This window comes from Phaenicophaeus curvirostris, chromosome 4 (assembly GCF_032191515.1).
Source record: "Phaenicophaeus curvirostris isolate KB17595 chromosome 4, BPBGC_Pcur_1.0, whole genome shotgun sequence".
In the NCBI taxonomy this organism is placed as follows: domain Eukaryota; kingdom Metazoa; phylum Chordata; class Aves; order Cuculiformes; family Cuculidae; genus Phaenicophaeus; species Phaenicophaeus curvirostris.
Genome location: NC_091395.1, coordinates 43,519,943 through 43,541,222, shown reverse-complemented (window position 1 = coordinate 43,541,222; position 21,280 = coordinate 43,519,943). Strand labels below are relative to the sequence as shown.

The window sequence follows — 21,280 nt, the reverse complement described above, 5'->3', positions numbered from 1 at the left end:
TCTATACTAATGGAAACACACTTATGGGAGCGTACTCTCAATGTTAGTTCATTTTTTCATAATTCTGAAAATCTAAACCAGACTACTCCTGTTTTTCTAGTTAGAATAGCTGAAATTAGAAATCTCTTTCTGAAGACAATTTACTTTTGGTATGATTGGTTTTAATGTCATGTTAATGTCATTTCATGCAAAAAAAAAGTTAAAACAAGTACTTTGCTGTCCCATTATTTCCCAAATAAATTTTAGGGGAAATTTTTAGAAGATAAACCAATTCTCACTGGAATGAAAACACATTACAAGCTGTACACTTCTACAGTGGATTTGAATTTCAGTTCTGTGTATCAGGTAAAGTAGCTTCGGATGACACTCAAAAGTACCATGAATGCCATGATGCTAACTTCAGCCCTCCTGAGGGATTAATATGAGTGCTTAATGACATTAATCCACCATCCAGATCCCTTATGTTTAACAACATGCTTTCCATGCACACATATATAACTATTAATTTTGGACTGAAAGATAATCATTCAACACAATAACAATTAAACAGCTGTAACCTGTCTTATGTGTTAAGTAATGGAGCTGCAGGCAAGCTACATAAACAGATGGTCTTACCCACCCATACTTAATGTTAAAGACTTTTTAAAAAAGAGGTGTTGACAAATCTGAACAAGAAGGAATAGTTTTAATGCCAATTGGCCAATTTGCAATTTAGATTTTCTAAAACTAATTTGGTCTATAGAAAAAATTAAGCTGCATTGTAAAACTGAGATATTACACACCACGAGGATATCACAGATTCCCCACCAACTTAGCTGTTTACTAATTTTATTCAGCAAACAGAGTTTAGTGCTAAAGCAGCTGGAAAAGTATTCATACTTATATGCTTCCTGTGACAGTTACTTAATTTGCTGATGTTACATACCAGTAATATCACAAAAAATAATAGACTTTCTGAAATAATATCTGTTCCAATCTCATGAAACAACTACTCATACAAAAAAGGGTCACTGAACTCATTGCAAGCCAGGACAGAAAGGAAACAAAAACATATTTTAGCACAACTGTGGCATGAAACCTTAATTACAGAGGAAATTTTCATCGAGGCTATCACCTGGGCTCCAGCTGTGCGTGTGTGGTCTCATATCACATTGAAATGCAGGTTGAGCTTTACAAAGTAATATGTGGACATTCACCTTAGACCCGAGTGTCACTTTCACAATAAATAAACAGTTGATAGGTGATTTTCTATAGCTTTGCAGTAAACTCTTGATTTAACCTGTTCTCACACAGATACAGGAAATGATAAAATATTTCAGTTCCATGAGGGAAAAGAGAGTAAGTAATTTAGATGCCTTCAATTGCCTAGTATTTGTATAATATTAGTATATGTATATGTATAATATAGTATATGTATAATATTTTACAATTTGTCTTCTGATCCAAAGCCTTAGGGCTTTTTAAGTTGATGACTGATAAAGGTATGCTAAGAAGCAGATGTCTAGATTTTGTCTGAATAAAAAAGGGAACATTTGCAATCGTCTCTGATCTTGCTTCTCAATGTCCCAAAGAATAAACAGAAGTATACAGCAATTTGAATTTCCTTTGGCCAAACTTCCATTTGAATATCTTGAAGCACACATAAAAATCAGCATAACTCAAGAAGCAATCAAGGGTTTAAAAGATATTAGAGGTGAATAAAACCAAGGACTATCTTGTTTTAATCAAAGACATTGGTTTGTTTTCTCCTTCTTTCTACTCTTTTAACACGTGCCAACTAACAATACAAGCAGTGGGCTAACTGAAAATGAGGCTGGATAGATAGTCAGCATTTAGAAATACATAAAAATCATTAGTTGAGTTGCTAAACATTTTTACCATTTTCAAAAGCATTTATGCTCCCTAAAAAAAGACATAATCACTTTGATCAAAAGACTTGTAGACTTAGATGATTCAGTACACATTCCAGGTACTGCCTCTTTGATCAATGCCTAGATATCTACTCTATTTTGTGCATCCAAGTAGAGATCTAGTGGGCTATCTGTTTCCCACAGTGATTAAATCCACTGCCCTTAAACATTTAGAACTTCTTTGGAATATTCCTTTCCCAAAGAAGCTCTAAATTTAGCCCACTGCACTTCATGCGACTTCCAGCTAATAGGTGCATCAAAGAAATAGATCTACATTTGTACAACACTTCATGTTACTGCAGCTAAATGGTTAATGATTTTTAGAATGAAGAATGATGCAACTGTTTATTTTTAGTCATACAAAGGGAAAGTGTGAGTCTTTCATATGCATAAGTTACGTAAATATTCTGCTACCAAGTTGAGAGCTGTAAGTAGCATAAAAATGCCCTGGTTACAAATAAAGGGTAACAATAAAAAAAATATGTTTTTCAGGGAGAAACATTCTGATGACCCTTGGGATTTGAAATGCATTGCTCAGAAAGAGCTACTCTCTACTCTAGAGCAGGTGAGAGAAAGGCAAACTGACTCTTCATTTACCAGGATAAGGAAGCAGTAATTTTTACTCCACTAAGTGGAAATACTCTTGGAAATGAGCAATAAAGTGACCTGGTTTCTCTCTAGCATCAGGCTCCTGAAGAAAACAGCTCTAAGAAAAATAAATATAACAGCAGGCTAGAGCCTGTACCTCATCACTTGTCTTGGAGGCTGTAAGGGCAATATAAACAAATCAAACTATCTTTACAGCAGCAGCCACAAGGTAAACACCCATTTAAAGAATAAACAGGTGGGAAGACAGACCTGCTCGCCCACTGCTGAGGAAAAACTTGTTTGTGCTTAATACGTTGGAAAAATTGTTCAAGAGCAGTTCATCCGTGTATAACTACAACCCTTGAAATGCTGCCAAGGTCGGTGAAACCAACAGCAGAGCGATCTGCTGAGTAATTGCTCGTTGGCAAGTTAAAGCGGTCAAGGGAAAGGCTTTATCCTACTTCTAAAGATTTACTTTATTTTATTGTTCAGAAAGCAGTTATCTCTCCACCTCTCTACTCTGTCAGCATGTTTTCTGGAAGCTCCTCAAAAATGTTAACCCTACCGATGCACCTTGGTTCCCTCTCCCTCAGATGTCTGAACAATCTCATTAGCAAAGAACAAAAACAATTGTGATTTCTGTGAAAAATAATTCAGAAATCAACATTACTGCTTCACACCTGACTCCCTTCAACAAAATAAAACTTTGCCTCATCTTCCTTGTGGGTACAATGATGTGGGTACTGATTAATACAGTTGCAACAGGCCATCATTTTCCCTGCCCTCAAAGCCCACACTATTTCCCATGACCACCAAGAATGGCACCTCCATCCCTCTCGCCCCTCAGTCAGGGCTGTAACCTGGGAATGCAGCTGAGGTTTTACTATTTTCTAAATACTCATGCCCCAGAGATGGCCTAGCTGTACTAACATATTTGGAGTTACAGCCTTTTCAAAAGATCCATGCAAGTTAAAATTCTCCAGCTTCTTCCTAGCTCGTGGCAAAGCGAATCATGCTATATTCACAACCACCAGCTCTACTGCTATTAGACTTTACTGTCCTATCCTGTTGCTTTGGCTATATAACCTCTTTTAACTGACTCTGCTGCATCTCTCCAAACATAAAACTTTGCATTTTTTTTTAGTTACTGGATTTTTTTTTTGACTACTCAGAGTATCTGTGAATTCCCCATCACTCAATGTTACTCTTGCCTTTACCTGACCTGTGGCTACCTCTTTTGTTGTCTATCCAAGTCACTTCAAAGTGCTTTTAGCCATGATGCTTCCAACTGGGAGATGTGCCCCATAAATACCTACAGAGCCACGCTGTTACTCCTGCCACAGCCTTTGCTGAGCTTTGTGCGATGCTCCCCGCAAGGCTACATACAATCTATCCATCTCTTACAGTTAAGACCACTGCTGATTCCTCTGTCTGTGCTTCCTTGCTGTTGTCATGCAATAGTTTCTCTGTGTGGTTATGCTGGGAAAAAAAGCATTTGGATAGTACCCTCCTCCTCTGCTACACACATGCAATGTCTTAAATAAAGGCAGAATGGTGTGAAAAGGAATTTCTTAGCGCTACAGCTGTATGAAAAATATTATAAACCTCTTGGGAACTCCTCCTGCACTTTTTCTCTAGTGCCCTTATTTACATGTGCAATTTCTCATGTTAGCCCACCTGTGTAGCAGAGAGGGATATCCCACTATATATAGGATATACAGAGACTATAAATAACTGAGTAAGAAAAGCTCAATTAATAAAGACATAGAAATTTCCAAAGGTTTCCAAGTGCTAGAAGTAACTTGATTACAGGCACATAAAAGATGTAATCGAGATGGCTTCTTCTCAATCAGCTGTATTAAACTGCTGTTACATTATTTACATGTAAAAAATATGAAATAATTGTAAAATAGAGCATTATGCTGACAACAAGATAGTTTTGGACAGCTAGATCACATTTATTACAAGTTGGAAGTGACATTTTTGTGTAGGCAAGTCACTTTTTAGAGCTTCTTCTCCATAAAAGAAAAAAATAAGAAAAAACAATAGGAAGCTTCATTTCCAAAAGACATAAAGCTATCACATAAAAACAGAAAAGCAGAAATCAAATAATATATCTACAGTGGAAAATAAAAATGACCGCCTCCTCAGTAAAGGGTAGTGAAAGGGAAAAGACCGAAAAGGAAATTCTTTCACCTCCTTTTCGTGGCAAACTCGGTATGAAGAACTGATGAGCCATTATATAACCATTTCCTTTCCTAAAATATCAACTCCTTTACACAGACTGACACATGCACAAATTCTGTTTGAAGAAACAAGCTTCAAAGCAATACACCACTTATTCAGATGCGGCCAGCAGCGCCCGCTGTTTGAATTTTACAACAAAGAGAGGGTAAAGCATAGTCAGCCTACCAATGGTACAGTGCTCTCCGTTCCATCCCTGGCTACATTCACACTTCCCGTCTTTGCAGGTGCCGTGCTCCGCGCAGCGGGGGTGGCAGGCTCTCTGGTTGCAGGCTGCGCCCGTCCAGCCTTCCTCGCAGCGACAGGTGCCACCCATGCACACACCATGTGCGCCGCAGTCCACCGAGCAGATTTCTGGATTTGAGAGGCGAGAGGGGGAGAAAAGAAGGCAGAGAGTGCACATGGGAGAGGGAAGGCAAGCATTAATTAGCAGCACTACATTTTAATCCAACACGTGAACGACGAAATATTAAATCAAAACAATTGACTGTGAAAGGCACTTTCAGGTAGGACCCAACACAATATAGAGCAGAAGAGTTTTATTCTATACTAATGCTCACTTAGTCATCCAGCAGACTTAGTGGTGCCTAAGTGTCCACAGCTCTGAATAATTTTCAGGCATATTTTTTAGAACCACTTTTGCCTTAAAAGTAACCTTTTGTAACTTAGACTAGATGGCACTTAGACCTACTAGAACTTACGGTGTACTCCTAGTGACTAAATATATCATATACATAAGTCATTGTGTGTCATGAATGAAAATCTAGTATTCAAGCAAATTTTAACAAGGTTTCCCCTCCCTACCCTACTCGCTGTTTTCTTTCAAAGTGAAAATGTGCCATTTCTGACACATTTTTACATTGTAAAGAATCAGCCGTAGTGAGACAAATTAGTACTATGCTGACATACTGACACATGTGTTAAATATAAAAGATGATTCTCTTTTCCTTTCAGTAAATTTGTATCAGTGACAGCTACGAACAGTCTGGTTTAAATAATAGATTGTTACAAAAAATAAATCAACATACAGCAATTTAACTTGTCATTTACATATTGTAACAGGATCTTGTAACTGATAGAATAATTGAAAAATACATTAACAGCCAAAGGTAGTTAGAGGCCAAACAACGCACGTTAAGTCTCGGCTAATACAAAATGATAATATACACTGCCAGATTTTGCATTTACAGTTTTGATTCATTTAGTCAGACTCCAGCAAACTTTAATTCTGCTAAGCAGACAACAGAAAAACAAGAGGAGACACAACGCAGCCCGAGGGACTTCTTTAGTTCCCTAGCATAGAGCTGGCAGTAACCACTGGTTCACAGAAATACTGTATTTAGTTTTTGTTTTGTTGTAAAAGACAACAATGGTTTAGTAATAAAAGACTGAAATTATTTTCAACAGCTAAAGAAAGAAGCATTCAGTACAAGAAAGGTTTTCAGCTTTCCACTCAACAGTGTTTTTCTTCCCCCATAGAGTATAATCCTCTGCCTCAATGTGCTTCAGAACATTAAACACAGTATCAAGGAGCTGTGACATTTCCCACAAGAAACACCACAAAACCTTTACTGAGAAGGACAGCAGTAATTTCCCCTTCCTTTTTTTTTCCCTATACAGCAATTTATATTTACTTTGAATTAAATTTTTGATTAAGAGATGCAAGATGGTTTGATTCATTTCAGAGTCACAAAATGTCAACGCAGCTCCAAGAAAGAAAGGTTTATTTCTCTTCAATATAATCAATTTTTCATTAGGGTGAAGGTGTTTATCAGCTTTTAACACACTAGCTTTGAGCAAGGTGCGTCAATCTTTGTAATGAACTTATTAATTAGAGTTAATTTAATTGAAGTGGAATTGAAGGGCTAATTAATGGACAAACTGCTGATGAAGATAGAGGAAAGGTCTGCTGATTTCAAACCTATAAACCCCTGTGATGGAAATAACTCATTCCTTTTTTCTTCTAGCAGCTTAACAAAATGTTTATGGGTGAGATTTACTTTTTTAGTCTACCAGCCTGAAGGTCATTTTGCATGACTTAAGCAAATAATCTGTTCATATTTTTACAAAGCTCTTTTTTAAGTTTGACACTTGTGAAATATTTGAGAAGATCAGCAATATTTTATGTTAGTTTAATGACCAATAATTCCTTAAAATATAAGTAAAAGACGGAACATAACTAAATCACTGAAAACAGCACAGAGGACACCCTGTCAAGAAAGAGAGGATCCATGTTTTGCCTGAGAACAAGAAAGGGTCTCTCACAAATAGCCATTTATAGTGCTAGAAACATTCAGAGATTTTTTTTTTTCTTCTAAACAAATATAACATAAGACAACATTTTCTTTTCTCTGCCACATTTTCTTGAACGTTTGGTACTCTGTTCCATCACTCTCATATGCATAAGGCATGGAGAATAACAGATCTTGGTCAGGAAGTACATTTGTTTTAAAAAGATGGTTCCTCAAGAAAAAGTTATGTTTATTCATAAGCTGGCATAAACCCAGCTAGCCCATGTGCTCATTTTCATTAAAAAAAAATCATCTGAGTTGTTGGATGAACTGTTTTAGACAAATATATGTCTCACAGTTAGGCAACTTCTCTTTTGATATGTGGCTACCAAATAATACTCTGAACGTTGTATTTGTCGAAAGGCTGCTGTCAAACTTCATAAATACATAAATATGTGACAGTACCTCCAGTCATTTTCTCTTGTCATTTCTAAACTAAGATTATGGGTTTAATAAGTTCAGTTTCAAACTTCAAGAAATCCCTCTGCCTCTGCACTCCTACAAACTCCTTCCACCCTGGCAGTCTGTGCCCTTTCTTGAAAGCTGTTTGGGATTCATTCTTGAATTTCTTTTGCCTTTGAACTGGAACACTGTCTACTTTTCAAGAAAAATACCTCCAGTTACCTGGAGGGATTCTTAGAATGGGACTGTCTCTAGTTTCACTAGTGTAGTCTTAAGTTTCCAAATAGATTATTACTTAAGATGATCATCAGATCCATAAATCGTACAAAGAACATCCTAAAGTCATCAGGTGAAGGCAGTTAAAAGATACTAAAAATAAATTTATTTCCAAATACTACAAATTCATCAATTGTTTTGAATCTGTTAATCAATTCACAATTCATACTGAAGTCAGCTCAAAAACTTCCATCAGCTCAGTAGCTCAGGTCCTAACAGAATAATATTATTAAAATGCTGCTGTTCAAGATGTCATCATTTTACAGAGAATCAGAGAATCACCAGGTTGGAAAAGACCTCTTGGTTCATCGAGTCCAACCATTCCTATCTGCCACTAAACCACGTCCTTGAGCACCTCATCTACATCATGTGAGTGCTTTCAACCCTTACCATTGGAGCAATCTGGACCCGTCCAGTTGGGGTCGCAGGTGCATGTCCCGCTCTCCTGAAGGTAGGTGCCATGGCCAGAGCACTGGTCAGGGCACATAGTCTTCAGGATTTCACAGTTGTTGCCTCCCCAGCCTGGGTTGCAGTGGCACTCCCCATGGATGCACATGCCATGGCCGGAGCACGCTGGGTCCAAGCAATCCGCTGCGGGAAGATGAGAAAGGTCAGTTTAAACTAGTCACTCCTAACAACAGCAACCAACTCTCTCACAGCACTTTTGGACTTAAGCTAAATTTTAAGACCTTGTGAAAAAGGCAGCATTGCACTCATCTTAAAAGTAAATGCAAGAAGGTTGAATTTAAGAAGTTGAGCTTTGTTTCATTGCAATGAGTGAGGAAAAGACAGAAAGGACAAGGTATCTTGGTCCCAGTCTCCTTGCTCTGGCTACAAGGCAAATCACTATTGTCAGTAATCGCATAGCAGCAATTTTCTTTGTAAAAACACCTCGCTTCCACATCACTTCCTTGTATTCTGGAATTTGTGTGTGCATGTATCTGATATGACGACATTTGCAGGCTACCACTGAGTTAATGGAGAACCTTTCAAGGTTTGCTAATTTTTCTGAATTACAAGAAGACTGGCTTTGGGTCTTGGGCAACTGATCTCTGTTCTGCCTAATTACCAGGTAATAAGAGTTGGATTCCCTGCAGCACTTGGTATCAACTGACCTGATCCACCACTACAGAATTTTGACAGCTGCACAGGACCCTCAACTTGTTTCAGAAATAAATGAGTTGCATACTGTCTATCTGTCTTAATTCACTTTAATGTGCTTTAGATGACGAGATTTAATTTAGCAATTTGACTCAATAAAATGTTACACTTGTAGGGTCAATGGTCTGAAAATTTAATTCCAGAGACTTAATTGCATTACTTTCTATGTGGAGATCAATAAAATCAATTTGATTGAGGAAGAAAATGGTGCTTTTTACTCCCTAAAAAAATAAAATGGAAAATGAGCTGGATTTGCAGCACACCAAAATGAATATTATTATGCACATCTCTGGAATACAAAAATGATGCATCATTTTCCACTCTGATGCATTTGAATCAGCACTTTCCACAGTGGGGCTGGTGGAAAAGATCACTAACAAATGCAATACTTTAATGATTTCTTCTACACTGTGAAAATTCAGTAAGTCTTCCTCTATTCCAACAATTATTTTTTGCACGCTTTCTTCTTAGATGGAAGAAAAATAATTCTGGCAATCAAAAAGATATCACACACTATTAAGAATTTTCCCACTGATTACATAAGAATTGAGTATAATAATTCTGTAGAATTCAGTGATGCTTGTGATTCCCAAACTTGACTTTTAGTATTCTAAAATGATTTGTGAAGAAACACCATTGGTGCATATGACATAGATCTAGCAAAATCAATAGAGCTGGATGTGCCAGCTGGAGAACTGACCAACAACAGCAGGTGCTGGGGTAAATATTTACTCATTTACCTTCTTCACAGTTTTCTCCTTTGTATCCAGAGTTGCAGGCACAAGAGCCCATGATGCAAATGCCCCGGCCCCCACATTGGGGATCGATGCACTGAGTTGTAGGCACATCACACTCGGTGCCCTTCCAGCCGCTGTAACACAGGCAGCGTCCTTTGGAATACTGCCCATTGCCACTACAGAGCACCGGGCAGGCTGCTGTGAAATAAAATATGGCAGAAAAATTAAAGCCAAGTTCTTTCATTATAAAACATGCCAGTTGCTGTCCTGATGTATTTGTCTTCACACTCACTTAAACTAACTCGAAAAAAGCACTGGGTTGATTTACCTCTCGAACAATCGGGGCCCAGAAACCCAGGAAAACAATGGCAGGATCCAGAAACACATTCACCGTTACCATGGCAATTTCGGGGGCATTCCACCACAGACTCTAAAGGGAAAAAGGGAGGATAATTCATAGATGCCTACCACATGAAGTACCTATCATCTGAACTGCTCCTGACTGACAGCGTGCTCTCACTCTGAGACAAGTGTTTACATTTGGTTTGTTTGAAGAGCACGAATATCTGTGATTTCCTATTGGCAATGCCTCTAGTATCTTAGGACACTGCATTTCAACAAATAGGTTCAAATTATAATGGTAAAACCATATAAGCTCCATACTTAAAACCCAGCTGTGTGCCATTTAACAAATACTCCTAAACAGTGCCCTCCTTCCAAGCACTGCTTTACAAGAAGGTACAGTCCTTATGCCTTAGACCAAGTAACTAAAATATACATTCTACATTTTATTCTGAGCAGCAGAAGAAACACTATGAATGGGAAACCTATGAAAAAGAGTCAGATCATTTAACTATGAAAACCTATCTCTGTATTCCTAAAAATACTGGCCAGAGCGTTGTGTTTGGTAAGAGCTTTGAAGATTATGCTTACCTATAACTATGGTATTAAAAGACACCTGCTCCACATTTTTCCCATCATTATAAAAGGCCAGGTGCCAGATGCCAGAATCCAAGTACTGGATAAAACCTGCCTCGTGGAGACTGACAGACCTCGCCTGCCGCCCTGCTCGCTCCGACTCCAGCAGGTTGCGTTGCTCCCTCGCAATCAGCCGGCTGCCATCCAGGAGCTCCACAAAGTCGTACTGCAGGGAGGAACAAACATGAGCTTGACAAGTCAAGGATGACCCATAGCACTGCCAGCTTACCCACCATATCCTGACAATATGCTTGGTTTTTGACCAAAAGTTTCCTTTTACAGCAGGGAAGCTGGAGCAGAAACCAATCCCTGCTTATTTCTTTGTCCCTTGCTCAGACCTCAAACAAAAATACCAACTAGTCCTTATGTTTATTAGAGTGGCTTCTTAGTGACAAGCAGCCAAAGAACTTATTACGCATATTGGGGGGAGAGAACATCACCTGAAATGAATCTACAGTCATGACTGCCACCTGAATCACAGGTGAAAGCTTAACTTTCATTGTGTTACATGCATATGGGTTGACAGCAATATCCAACACAAATAATCTACTTGGCTTTTCATTTAGTTTCAGATGAAGGATTAAATCACTTGTTTGTTCTTTTGGACAGCCTGGAGTTCTGAAGGAAGGAGAACAAGAGCTTTATTTCCTATCACAGAAGCCCAAAAGAGGAGATGGAAAGCATACAACTTCGCTGCTTTCAAAAATTACAAACTCACAAAAAATATACCACAGGTCAATGGACGGCACATACTGTTTCATTAACTACCATCAGTGGGGCTTGGAAAAATGTAGCAGCATGTCAGCTAGTGCAACAAGCAACCTCACAACACAAGGTTTCATGCATGTTAATCTTAACTAATGCTAATAGCACCTGTAGGGCTAAATTTGCTCCAGGCCCTGCACTGATTTACAATACCTGGGAGCCTGCTCGCACAGCTTGAAAGACGTCTTCTGCACATTTATCATGTAAAGATCAATGTGTATATAGGAAAATTAAACAGGCAGGAAAATTAAAGTGCATTCTTGCTTGTGGTACAGAGTTTCTGCTCTCCCTGCTGAGTCTGCTCACAGTTTCGCTTTTACTCTGACACATGTTCATTTTATGAGGTGAACTGTGACACATAAACCTTCAATCTTTCCACATGCTGGAGATCTCTCTCAAATGGAATTACCCACTGCCTGTTAAAGTAAAGGCCAGTACGTGAAACCGCTGATTCACCTCAGCTAGGATAACACTGGTTACTGGGACCAGAGAATCAGTGGTTTTACACCCTGACCTGTGACCTTCAGAACCTGCTCCCAGGGCAACAGAAAATGTGATAGCCTTTGTCCCAGAACAAGGGTTTAAGTACTAACATTCTTTTCTTGAAATTGCAGGCTAAAATTCATGACTATTTTAAGAATGTTCCTCCTCAGCAGCCAGAATTAACTTCCTACCATTAGGGATGTAAAAGAAATGCATAGTTAATATACCTCTATCAACACTTGAGACACTTTTCCAGCAGAATAGGACACAACATGATTAGGATGTGCAGAAGCCAGTACCTTGGAATGTTGTCACTCTGAATGTATGTGCAGCACCACACGAAAACAAATGTAACCGTTTTGGGAAAGCACCAATTATTCAAAACCATTCAACATTCTCATTTGTCAGAGAATTAAATATTTATGTTGTGCGAGAGAGAAAAACAATTTTAGTTGTGGGGTTTTTTTTTTGCCTCCTGTCTGCCTCAGGAATACTTCTTTCTGGTTGCATTTTGTACTAATATTGTAAAAAAGAGAAATCTCAGGGAGTTCTAAGTTTTAACAAGTCATCTATAGGCATTAGGAGTGACACTGTAACTTTTATATGGCAAAGGACCATTTTTTGTAGGACAACTTGAGATGAAAACTGTATTTTTGATACAGGAACAAGTGATTGCAGTACTTGATTGACCTCAAAGAGTATACTAATGGCTAACAAGCAAGGTATAATTAATGATTTTGTATTTGAAATGCAATAAAGATAGATGCCGTTATCAGAACACCATTTTAGACTATGTTTTAAAAGCCATATAGAGGAGAATTTACTGTTCAGCCTGTCCTCCAGCAAAAAACCAATAATTGATCTTAACCCTTTTAAAGGCTAGGTTTTTATATTAAGGACATGATAACAGAAACAGACTGGAAAACAACTATCTTCATAAGCAAAAACCATACTAATTTTATTTTCCTCCTATGAGGATAAACTAATTATCTTTATATTGAATCTAAATGTGCTGATTTGCCCTACAACTTTATTCAGTCTTGCTTTAAAACAAAGTCTTTTTTACTCTTAAAGTCTCTTTAAATAAACATATTGATTCTGTGGCTGCAATGGAACTGACATTTTTAGAAAGTGTCACAAAGACTTTCAAGCTCACATTGATTGGGTTTTGAGTGGACAGCCACCGTCAATTATTTCTGGTTGATTTATTTATGATTCCCCAGAAAAAGAGAACTATGCATCTCAGATCATTTTGTGACACACACATAGTGGCTGGTCTTGCGACTGATTCTGGTACCTAAAGAGCATACAGAAACACAAACAAAAATCTTGTCCCAATTACAACTCATCAAACCTTTTCCTACATGGTATACATGGTATATCCCTACTGTTTTGGATTATGGAGCAGAAGAAGAATTAAATTTGCTGCATTCTGTTATTTATGATGAAATGCTAAGCAACTAATTGGAGCAGTTTAGGTACAGTCCATCCTGTTACAAGACGTGGGCGTAAACCTAAAGATCTCTTGAGATCTACACCAAGCTCATTTCTATCATACTTTCATTATATACCTTGTAGAGGTAAGATAATTGGCATCAGCGGTTGTACCACTATGGAAAGAGAGACTCCAGTTTCCTCTTACTCACTGTCTGGTATTAACTGGATAGAAAAAGAGGTGGCTAAACAGGCAAATGATCTGAGAGAGAAGTGGAGGACAACCTGGTAAATGTAATATGCAAGTTTTGCATTATATCCAAAGGTGATATGGAGAGAAGGAAGACTTTCATAGAAACACCGCAGCTGTTAAGGAGAGAGCTAAAGAAGGTACTGATGTATGGTGTCATAGGCATATAAGCAAAGATATTGGAGGGGGACAGTTGGTAAGGAAACTTTACAAGTCCTAGCAGAGTGCAGGTAGTAATCAGTTCTCTATTACTTAACTTAAGATCTGAAAATTCAAGTACTACTGCTTGAGAAACAGGCAGCAGTTGCTCATTTGCATAAATTTTGTTATTAGCACTTGTCACTCTGTGACTAAGATAAGGGCAGATAGCATTCAGGAGATGCAGACATGAAGTGATATATATGGGTGAGATACTACTTTTCAAAGTCCTCATGAAGCAACCCCAGCTTTACACATCCAAAGATGGGCTCTGAGCCAACTTTTATCATTCTGGGACAAGATCTTAGAGCTATGGTAGACAGATCTATGGAAACAGCAGATCTACAATTTAAAAAGAACAAGCAGACACCATTAAGGCTTTGTATAAAACCATCATAGTTAAAAATCTGCTACATTCTGTGCTGTTCTGGTCTCCCCACCTTGAAAATGCTGCAGTAAAACTGGAAAGCATTCAGACAAGTACAAGGATGATCAAAGGACTGAAGCAGCTCTCATACAAAGAATGACGAAACAGACTGGAAAAAATACAACTCATTGAGGACATTAAGCGATCTATAAATCAGGGGTGGCACGGAGAAGAAAGCGGTGAGAAATTCTGCTCTGCCTCTTCCAAAACACTACCAACAGGGTGTTGCATTAAAGCTATTAGGAGGCTGCCTGAAAAGACACTGAAGAATATGGAGTGAGATATGTAGTTAAACCGTGAAACTCCTTCTGCAAATGTCACGGATGCTAAAAGCTTCCATAGGTTCAAAGGTGACTAGGCAAGTTCACAGGAAATAAGAATCTATCAAAGGCTGCAAAATACAACGGCAGCACCTTTGACTCAGGAAGTCCGTCAGCCTTAAAATGCTGGAGGCCGAGTGTATTTTAGGAAGAAATCTGTATGCTGTTATATTAATCTCTATATATCTGCAAACGGCCGCCATCACATATAGGCTAGACGGGCCTTTGATCAGACCCAGAGTGGATATTCATGTGTTCTTCTAATATGCTCCTATGACACGAGTAAGCTGCCTCATCTGAAGGAAGGATGCAGTGAAGCCCAGAACTAGCTGTTAGTCTGTCCCTGCCACCTATGTCTGGCTTGCAGTTAATAACTTTTGTCAGTGCAAGCCACAAGGGTTAGGGGAAGTGAGAAAACAACGAACTTATTTATGCTTCCAAACCCTCAGTATTCTATTTCATTAAATGTTTTTTTGCACAAATACCTTCTTTAGTTTACATAAGGTACTTTGGCAAAATAATGTTTTACTGGTACAGGTTTGTGTCTTCATCAAAATCCTGTGATTAGGACTTTGTTGCAGAAAGGCCTAAACTGTTGAGAACTACTTTATTTCATTTTTAACCCAAGTGCAGGAGCACAAGGCACACCCCGTGAACCTCCCACCCCCATCAACCACTGACTGCAACTGCCCTTTTAGGAGATTATATAGATGCCTTATCTCAGGCACCTAAACCAGCCGTTGCTGGGTTCAAGGCCAGATAAACATTCTGATGATCCCGCACTCTTGGGAATCTTCAGCAGCCCTAGAAGTTCACTAGGGCACTGATAACTAAGCGTGCCTAAGTTTTCAAGGTATCAAGTGCTAGTCAAATTGTTTGTAAAAAATACTCTAATTATATCCCAGGCAAAAATAGGACAAGAGAGCTTGACCTATATCATGGGAACAATATATCCAAAACGTTACAGAAACTACAGAAAATATAGTAGCAGGATTTGCATATGATTTTCTGTTTTATCATACTTAAACGTGAATATGCATTTGGATAGTAGAAATCCAAAGGGAAAGACATCTGTGTAACACAGATGACAGGAAACAGATTTAGTTATCTCCTTTTCCTGAGTATTCAGATAAAGGGCACCCCTATTTCTATCTTGTCAGGATGAGGATTCAAGGACGGATAATTTTTCATAGACATATCTACTTCCATAACTTCTCATATAAATGCACAGTCCAGATCAGCTCCTTTAGCTTTATTCATTCTTGCCATAGGTGTATTCCCCTAGCTCCTGTCATTATTGTTATCATTGAGATGGCATTTGTATTCCAAACCCCTATTTTCAATGGCTGATAACTTTCTGAATCAATTTTCTTTCATCTAGAATTTCTCATGCTTGTTGTCAGCCCTAAGGGTGGGTGTTCATATGTGGAGGTTTGAAGAAAATCCATTTAATCCGTTTTATGAGGATCAAATTTTTAAATAAACATAAGTGCATTTTCAGTGTTCAGAAAATTGTTTGTAGTTTAATGGAAACTAAACAGAAAAATAAACCTAATGTAACACTCTGATTTTGGCTGCATGAAACTCCTTTGCTGACCCCAATTCTTCCTCTGTGGTTTGCGATTGCTAAATATGTGATATAATTAGCAATATTTCTATGATCTAAGTATTTTAAAAGTTATGCCTGAAGAAAAAAATGAAATAAATTTAAATAGTGCAGTAGAACGCAAATAAAAAATGTGGGATTAAAAATAAGTTTGAATTTTGCAGTTATGGATTAGCTGTTGCAATTGTGTATCAAGCCTAATCATTCAAGCTTCATTCCAAGTATTCTATTATGCTGATATACTGAGAGTTGTGTCCAGAGGAAATCAATATATTTTAACAAAACCCATTAAGATGTTGCATAATTCTCTAAATGAGGCAGAAGAGCGTGAGCTCAACTCCCTTGTCAAGTGGAACAACAGTTCAGAGCCAGCACTTGAATAAATATTCACCTGCAAGAAATCTAAACTACGAGGGTCTTAAGTCTTAAAATCTGAATAGAATTGATTCTCAAATACCATCTCAGACAATGATTCTCCCTTTCTCCTGACAATCCAGAAGACTATTTATTGTTTTATACTTATTTTTTTCTATAACAATGGATAAAAAGTTCTTGTTTGTTACCAGGCAATGAACATATGTAATAAAAAGTCTCATTAAAATCACTCTGAAGGCTGGAGCAGAATAAAACCTCTGGGACGCTTAAGAACAAAGTTTCAAGACACTAAATTCCTTGTGAAGACTGATGCTTTTATAATCAAAGTTCACTGTATCTTCATAGACATGTATAACTTTTTTTTTCTTATGCATTTATTTAGCGATACTCTATGCTGTAAATACTGTAGCATTTGCCTGCAGAACAAACTGAAATTTCCTTAAAAACTGTCTTGCTTGGAAATTCAGCCAATTCTTTGTCAGGCACTCTTGACCACATGTGTGGCCTTATGATGCTCTATTAGTTTGCTTAGTTTTTTAAAGATATGTCTATAGACCACGAAAAAAAAAAGTACCTGTAGATTCTGCATGAAACAACTCCATATCTGAAGCATCATCATTGATCATGGCATTCAGAACAGTTCATAAATAAGAATCCCCTCCTCCTCATTTTAGATACCATCACTTACAGCATTATAAATGTTTTGGACATCACATGAGATCAATAAAGTACAAAAAGAAAAAGTAAAAATCAGCAAAATGGAAAAGGATGTAATCCTGAGAAAGAAAAAAGATACAAAAGATACAAGCTCACAATTTTGAATAACATATCCTACTCCTAATGCAAGCAGTTCTCACCTGAGTGTGTGAAGGTGGTAAGCCTTTTCGGCCATATACTCCAATCAACGCATCTTTCTGAAGGGATATATTGAATTTTAGAAATTGTGGCTGATCAATGAAGAGTTGTGATCTCCAAAAAATCCCAGGGGGAACTTCTTGTATTGCTCTTCGGCCTATGTCAAGTTCTCCAGAATCTATAGTGTTGTTCTCTTGTGCAAATCCTCCTAATTTTCCTGACAGGTTAGAGTAATAAGAGATCAAAAATTAGTAGTCTTCTCTTGCTTTCAGTCATCCTTCATTTAAACATCAAATATTTACAATCACCACAGAAAAAAATGTTACCTGACAATCTCTTGTAAGATCCCAGGGAATTCACTGATTTGGAAATAAAAAGGCAAAGATACCACAAATACCTACCAAGTAAAAATACTGTAACTTCCCTAAGCACTACTGTTATGAAAGCTGGTTTAGGATCTACAATAAGCTATTCATTTTTTTTCCCCAAGAGTTTTAATGTTTTTTTCCATCCCAAAGCCTCACAGCAAAAAAAAATCCAGATAAAAGGGAATGCAGCACACAGATTTTAAGAATAATAGCTACAAAAACATAAGTAGTCAAGAGAACAAATATACAGTCCTACCTACACTAAATATCACAGTGTTTATACAATACTAACAATGTCTACAGCTCTGGTTTCCTATTTTTGGGGGCTTCTTTTGTGCCTTCCCCAAACAGAAAGGCAATGTTTCTTGCTTTGCTGTGCCTATGTCCTTATGTCTTCATTTATGCCTTCACTCCCCGTAATGCCTACATCCTCTACACTCCCCTGTCTTAGCCCCAAGCTTATTATCACCTCCTTGTCCACACTGTCTTCTGAATAAAACACATAAAAGCATGTCAAAGTCTGGTACTTTAACTGTTTTCTATATCATGAATATGTATTTTCCTGCAGGGCAATTACTAGGAATAAGAACATATCACTGAAGGCCATTAATGATTTTTCTCTATAAAGCATTTGTACAACTATCAGTTAGCCTTACGAGGCCAGTGATAATGGCTTGGAAATGCCCAGAAGCATCAAAGAAGATGCTAAAATGTAAAAGACACGTGATGTCAAATGCTAACACCAAAAAAATGGACTACTGAGCACATGCAACTGAGATTGAATCTACACTGCAGCTGGAGTACAGAACAGTATCATCCAATCTACAAAGCTCTGTGCCATGCTGGTGAACCACCATCAAATAAATGAAGGAGGTAAAATTGTTCCAGCCCAAGCTGATGACCCTGCAAGGCACTGGGCTGGATGCTATGTTCAGCACAGGTCTGTGATAGCTCCAAGATCTCCACAGTGCACACTGGCGCAAGGGCACACACTAAATCAAGGAGATTACAAACCTTTCTCAAAGCTCATCAGCAAACATGTTGTGGTTTGGCTATGGTAGTGTCTTCTACCTGCCAGATTCATAGGAAACAGAATTTAGAGTGATGCACTGAAGTAGTGATTTGCATAAACTGTCAACACCCAGCTTTACAATGTGGGATGGTTTAGGTGAGTTTGATTCAAGTCTGTCTGAGCCCAAAAACTCAGGTGTGAAATTCAGTTACTCACTCCATGCTGTGTAGCTGGACATAAACAGTCTTGGAAATCAGTGCCATTGTCAAAGCCTACTTTGATCCAATGGATTCAGCACTATCAAATCTAGACTAAGATGGAAAGATGCGTGTAAGTACTTGCTTACCAACATGTCAGCTCTGGAGTAAGCAAGCAATGCAGCAATTTAAGCAGTTGACATATTAAAGTGAGCCTTGAGTGAAGCAATATAAAGGAAAATGGAACTGTAGTTACAATCTTACAGTCCACTGTGTTTTCACCAATTTATAATCTTTTTTGTTGCAGCAGCTAGTCTATTAGAAAGATTTAACTAAACCCATCTGAATGTTATAAGCATGTTCAAGTGATGCTGACTTGTTTATGTACAAGCATTCTGAAGAACTGACAACACTGTTGCTGCCCTGTCATTTATGATCAAACTCTACGTTATTCATCATTTGATGGAACAAAGTGACATAAACCTTTTTGCAAACATTTAGACTTTAAAAAACTAGATTAAAATCTGAAATGCCAGGTGAGGTCACAATTGATCCTCACCACTTTTAGTGCATCCAAGATGAACAGAGAGACTGCTACTGAATTAAACAGGGACCAAAGCACTACTGAGAGGCCTTGAGCAGGGGCTTGTACCATCATCAGAGCTGTGCCACAATGCTGTTGCAGTCACTGAAAATGTCTCACTTACGGGATCATCACATTGATCAGTTTTCTGCTGAGAAGAGACAGCGAAATATCTGATCTTGGAGAAAACATTTTTTTACACTTTTCAGGATGAGTTTTAAGTTTTTCTAACTTTGGATTTAACCTTTCACAATATTCATATGTTATTTTAGAAGATGGATCTGTATTCACTATTTCAGTTTATTTAAGCATTTGCTTCTTACTACTTCCTTCAAATTTAAGCATGTTGTGTTGTATAAATTCACACACTGATGACTGGTAATCACTAAACAATAAACATTTGTTTGCAGTATTGATTTGTAGCTTCTTGTATTTCTACATTTGAAATGAAAAACAACTACCTCTTACTACTGAAAAGATGAACTAGCTAGTTTGAGCAGGTGCACTTTATTAGATATTTTGACCAACTTGCCAGGAGTGCTCGTTATTGGGCTTCAGCACTTATCCTTAGGAGATAATGATCCCATGGACTCGTTTTCTTCACCAAAAAAAAAGGTAGTTTTACCCTGTCGCCACATGACCCTTTAATGCCACACTACCTCTCTCAAAATCATCACTAATTGTTTGCCCTCCTAAAAATAGGGCATTAATTATTCTTTGTTACCTGTTCTATCTCAATGGGCAAAAGAAAAATCTTAATAGTGTCGTAATTTCCTTTTCACTTCCTAAACAGTAACACTTCTTATACATAGCTTCAAATCAAAATATGAAATGTCACATTCATTCAAACAATTCCATAATGACCTAAAAGTCCAAAGAATCCAAATTTTAGAAATACCTCGCCTCCAGAATATATTCTCTTTCACTATACTTCTTTTCTACCCGAAAATTTGTTCTTTCACAGAACCTTCCCAGAAGACAATAACACAAACATATAAAAATATTTATAGGTGAAAAATATTTATATCATGATTTGTACTTACACAACTATACACACCATTATTTAACTCACAAAATACATTAATCTGCTATATCATACACTATTTAACATATACAATCATTATATGATGCATTGATGATACTGTTAATCCAATGCATTATGCCTAATTAATAAGTAAAATATTTGTTATATTTAACATTTGCAAATAGTATTTGGACTATGTGAAGTCAGGGTGGACAAAATCCTGAGCTAAACAAATATCTAGAGCAATAAACAATATTTAACTATTATACCAGAAAAATAAATCACAAGTATCACTAAAATGACATGAAGCCAGACTGTTTCCTTATTTGCAAACATTCTGTAGATTAAAACACAAGATACACTGTGAATAACTTGAGTATCTACAACATTGAATAAAAATGAATGCACAACCAAACCACAAAAATGCTCAACAGTAATTGCTGTACAGTGTCACACATAATATCATTTTCCATCCTTCAAAGGCAGTACTAGCTAGAATATTAGGTTGCAAGGCTGGATTTACAGATCGTCACTAGCACGTTCTCCCATTCCACTGAGTAACCTTGCATTCAGACCTTTTTGTGAGAGACATTTGCTATACGTTCTTCTACAACAATCATTTTACAAAATAGATTCAAAATATTCCTTAAAAACATAGCATCTTAGAAAAAACCCCAACATAACATCTAATTAAGAAGTTACTACACATTTAATTACATAAGATACAGTAAACAAGAAAAAAACCCCTCAATCCGTATCTGTTAAAGCAAATACAATGTATTTTAATGAGTAGAAT

General features: G+C 37.5%; 1 protein-coding gene across 21 annotated transcripts in view; it reads right to left on the bottom strand.

Moving 5' to 3' along the window:
- The window catches only part of TENM3 (teneurin transmembrane protein 3), a 485,815-nt gene that overhangs the window by 80,131 nt on the left and 384,404 nt on the right, over positions 1–21,280 (bottom strand). For all 21 annotated transcript variants that reach the window (XM_069855859.1, XM_069855863.1, XM_069855861.1 and 18 more), the window contains 6 exons: positions 17,303–17,517; positions 10,543–10,753; positions 9,938–10,039; positions 9,613–9,807; positions 8,102–8,302; positions 4,911–5,096 (listed from right to left, as the gene is read on the bottom strand). In XM_069855859.1, the coding sequence (XP_069711960.1) occupies positions 4,911–5,096; positions 8,102–8,302; positions 9,613–9,807; positions 9,938–10,039; positions 10,543–10,753; positions 17,303–17,517 (1,110 nt within the window). The remainder of the gene's footprint in view (positions 1–4,910; positions 5,097–8,101; positions 8,303–9,612; positions 9,808–9,937; positions 10,040–10,542; positions 10,754–17,302; positions 17,518–21,280) is intronic.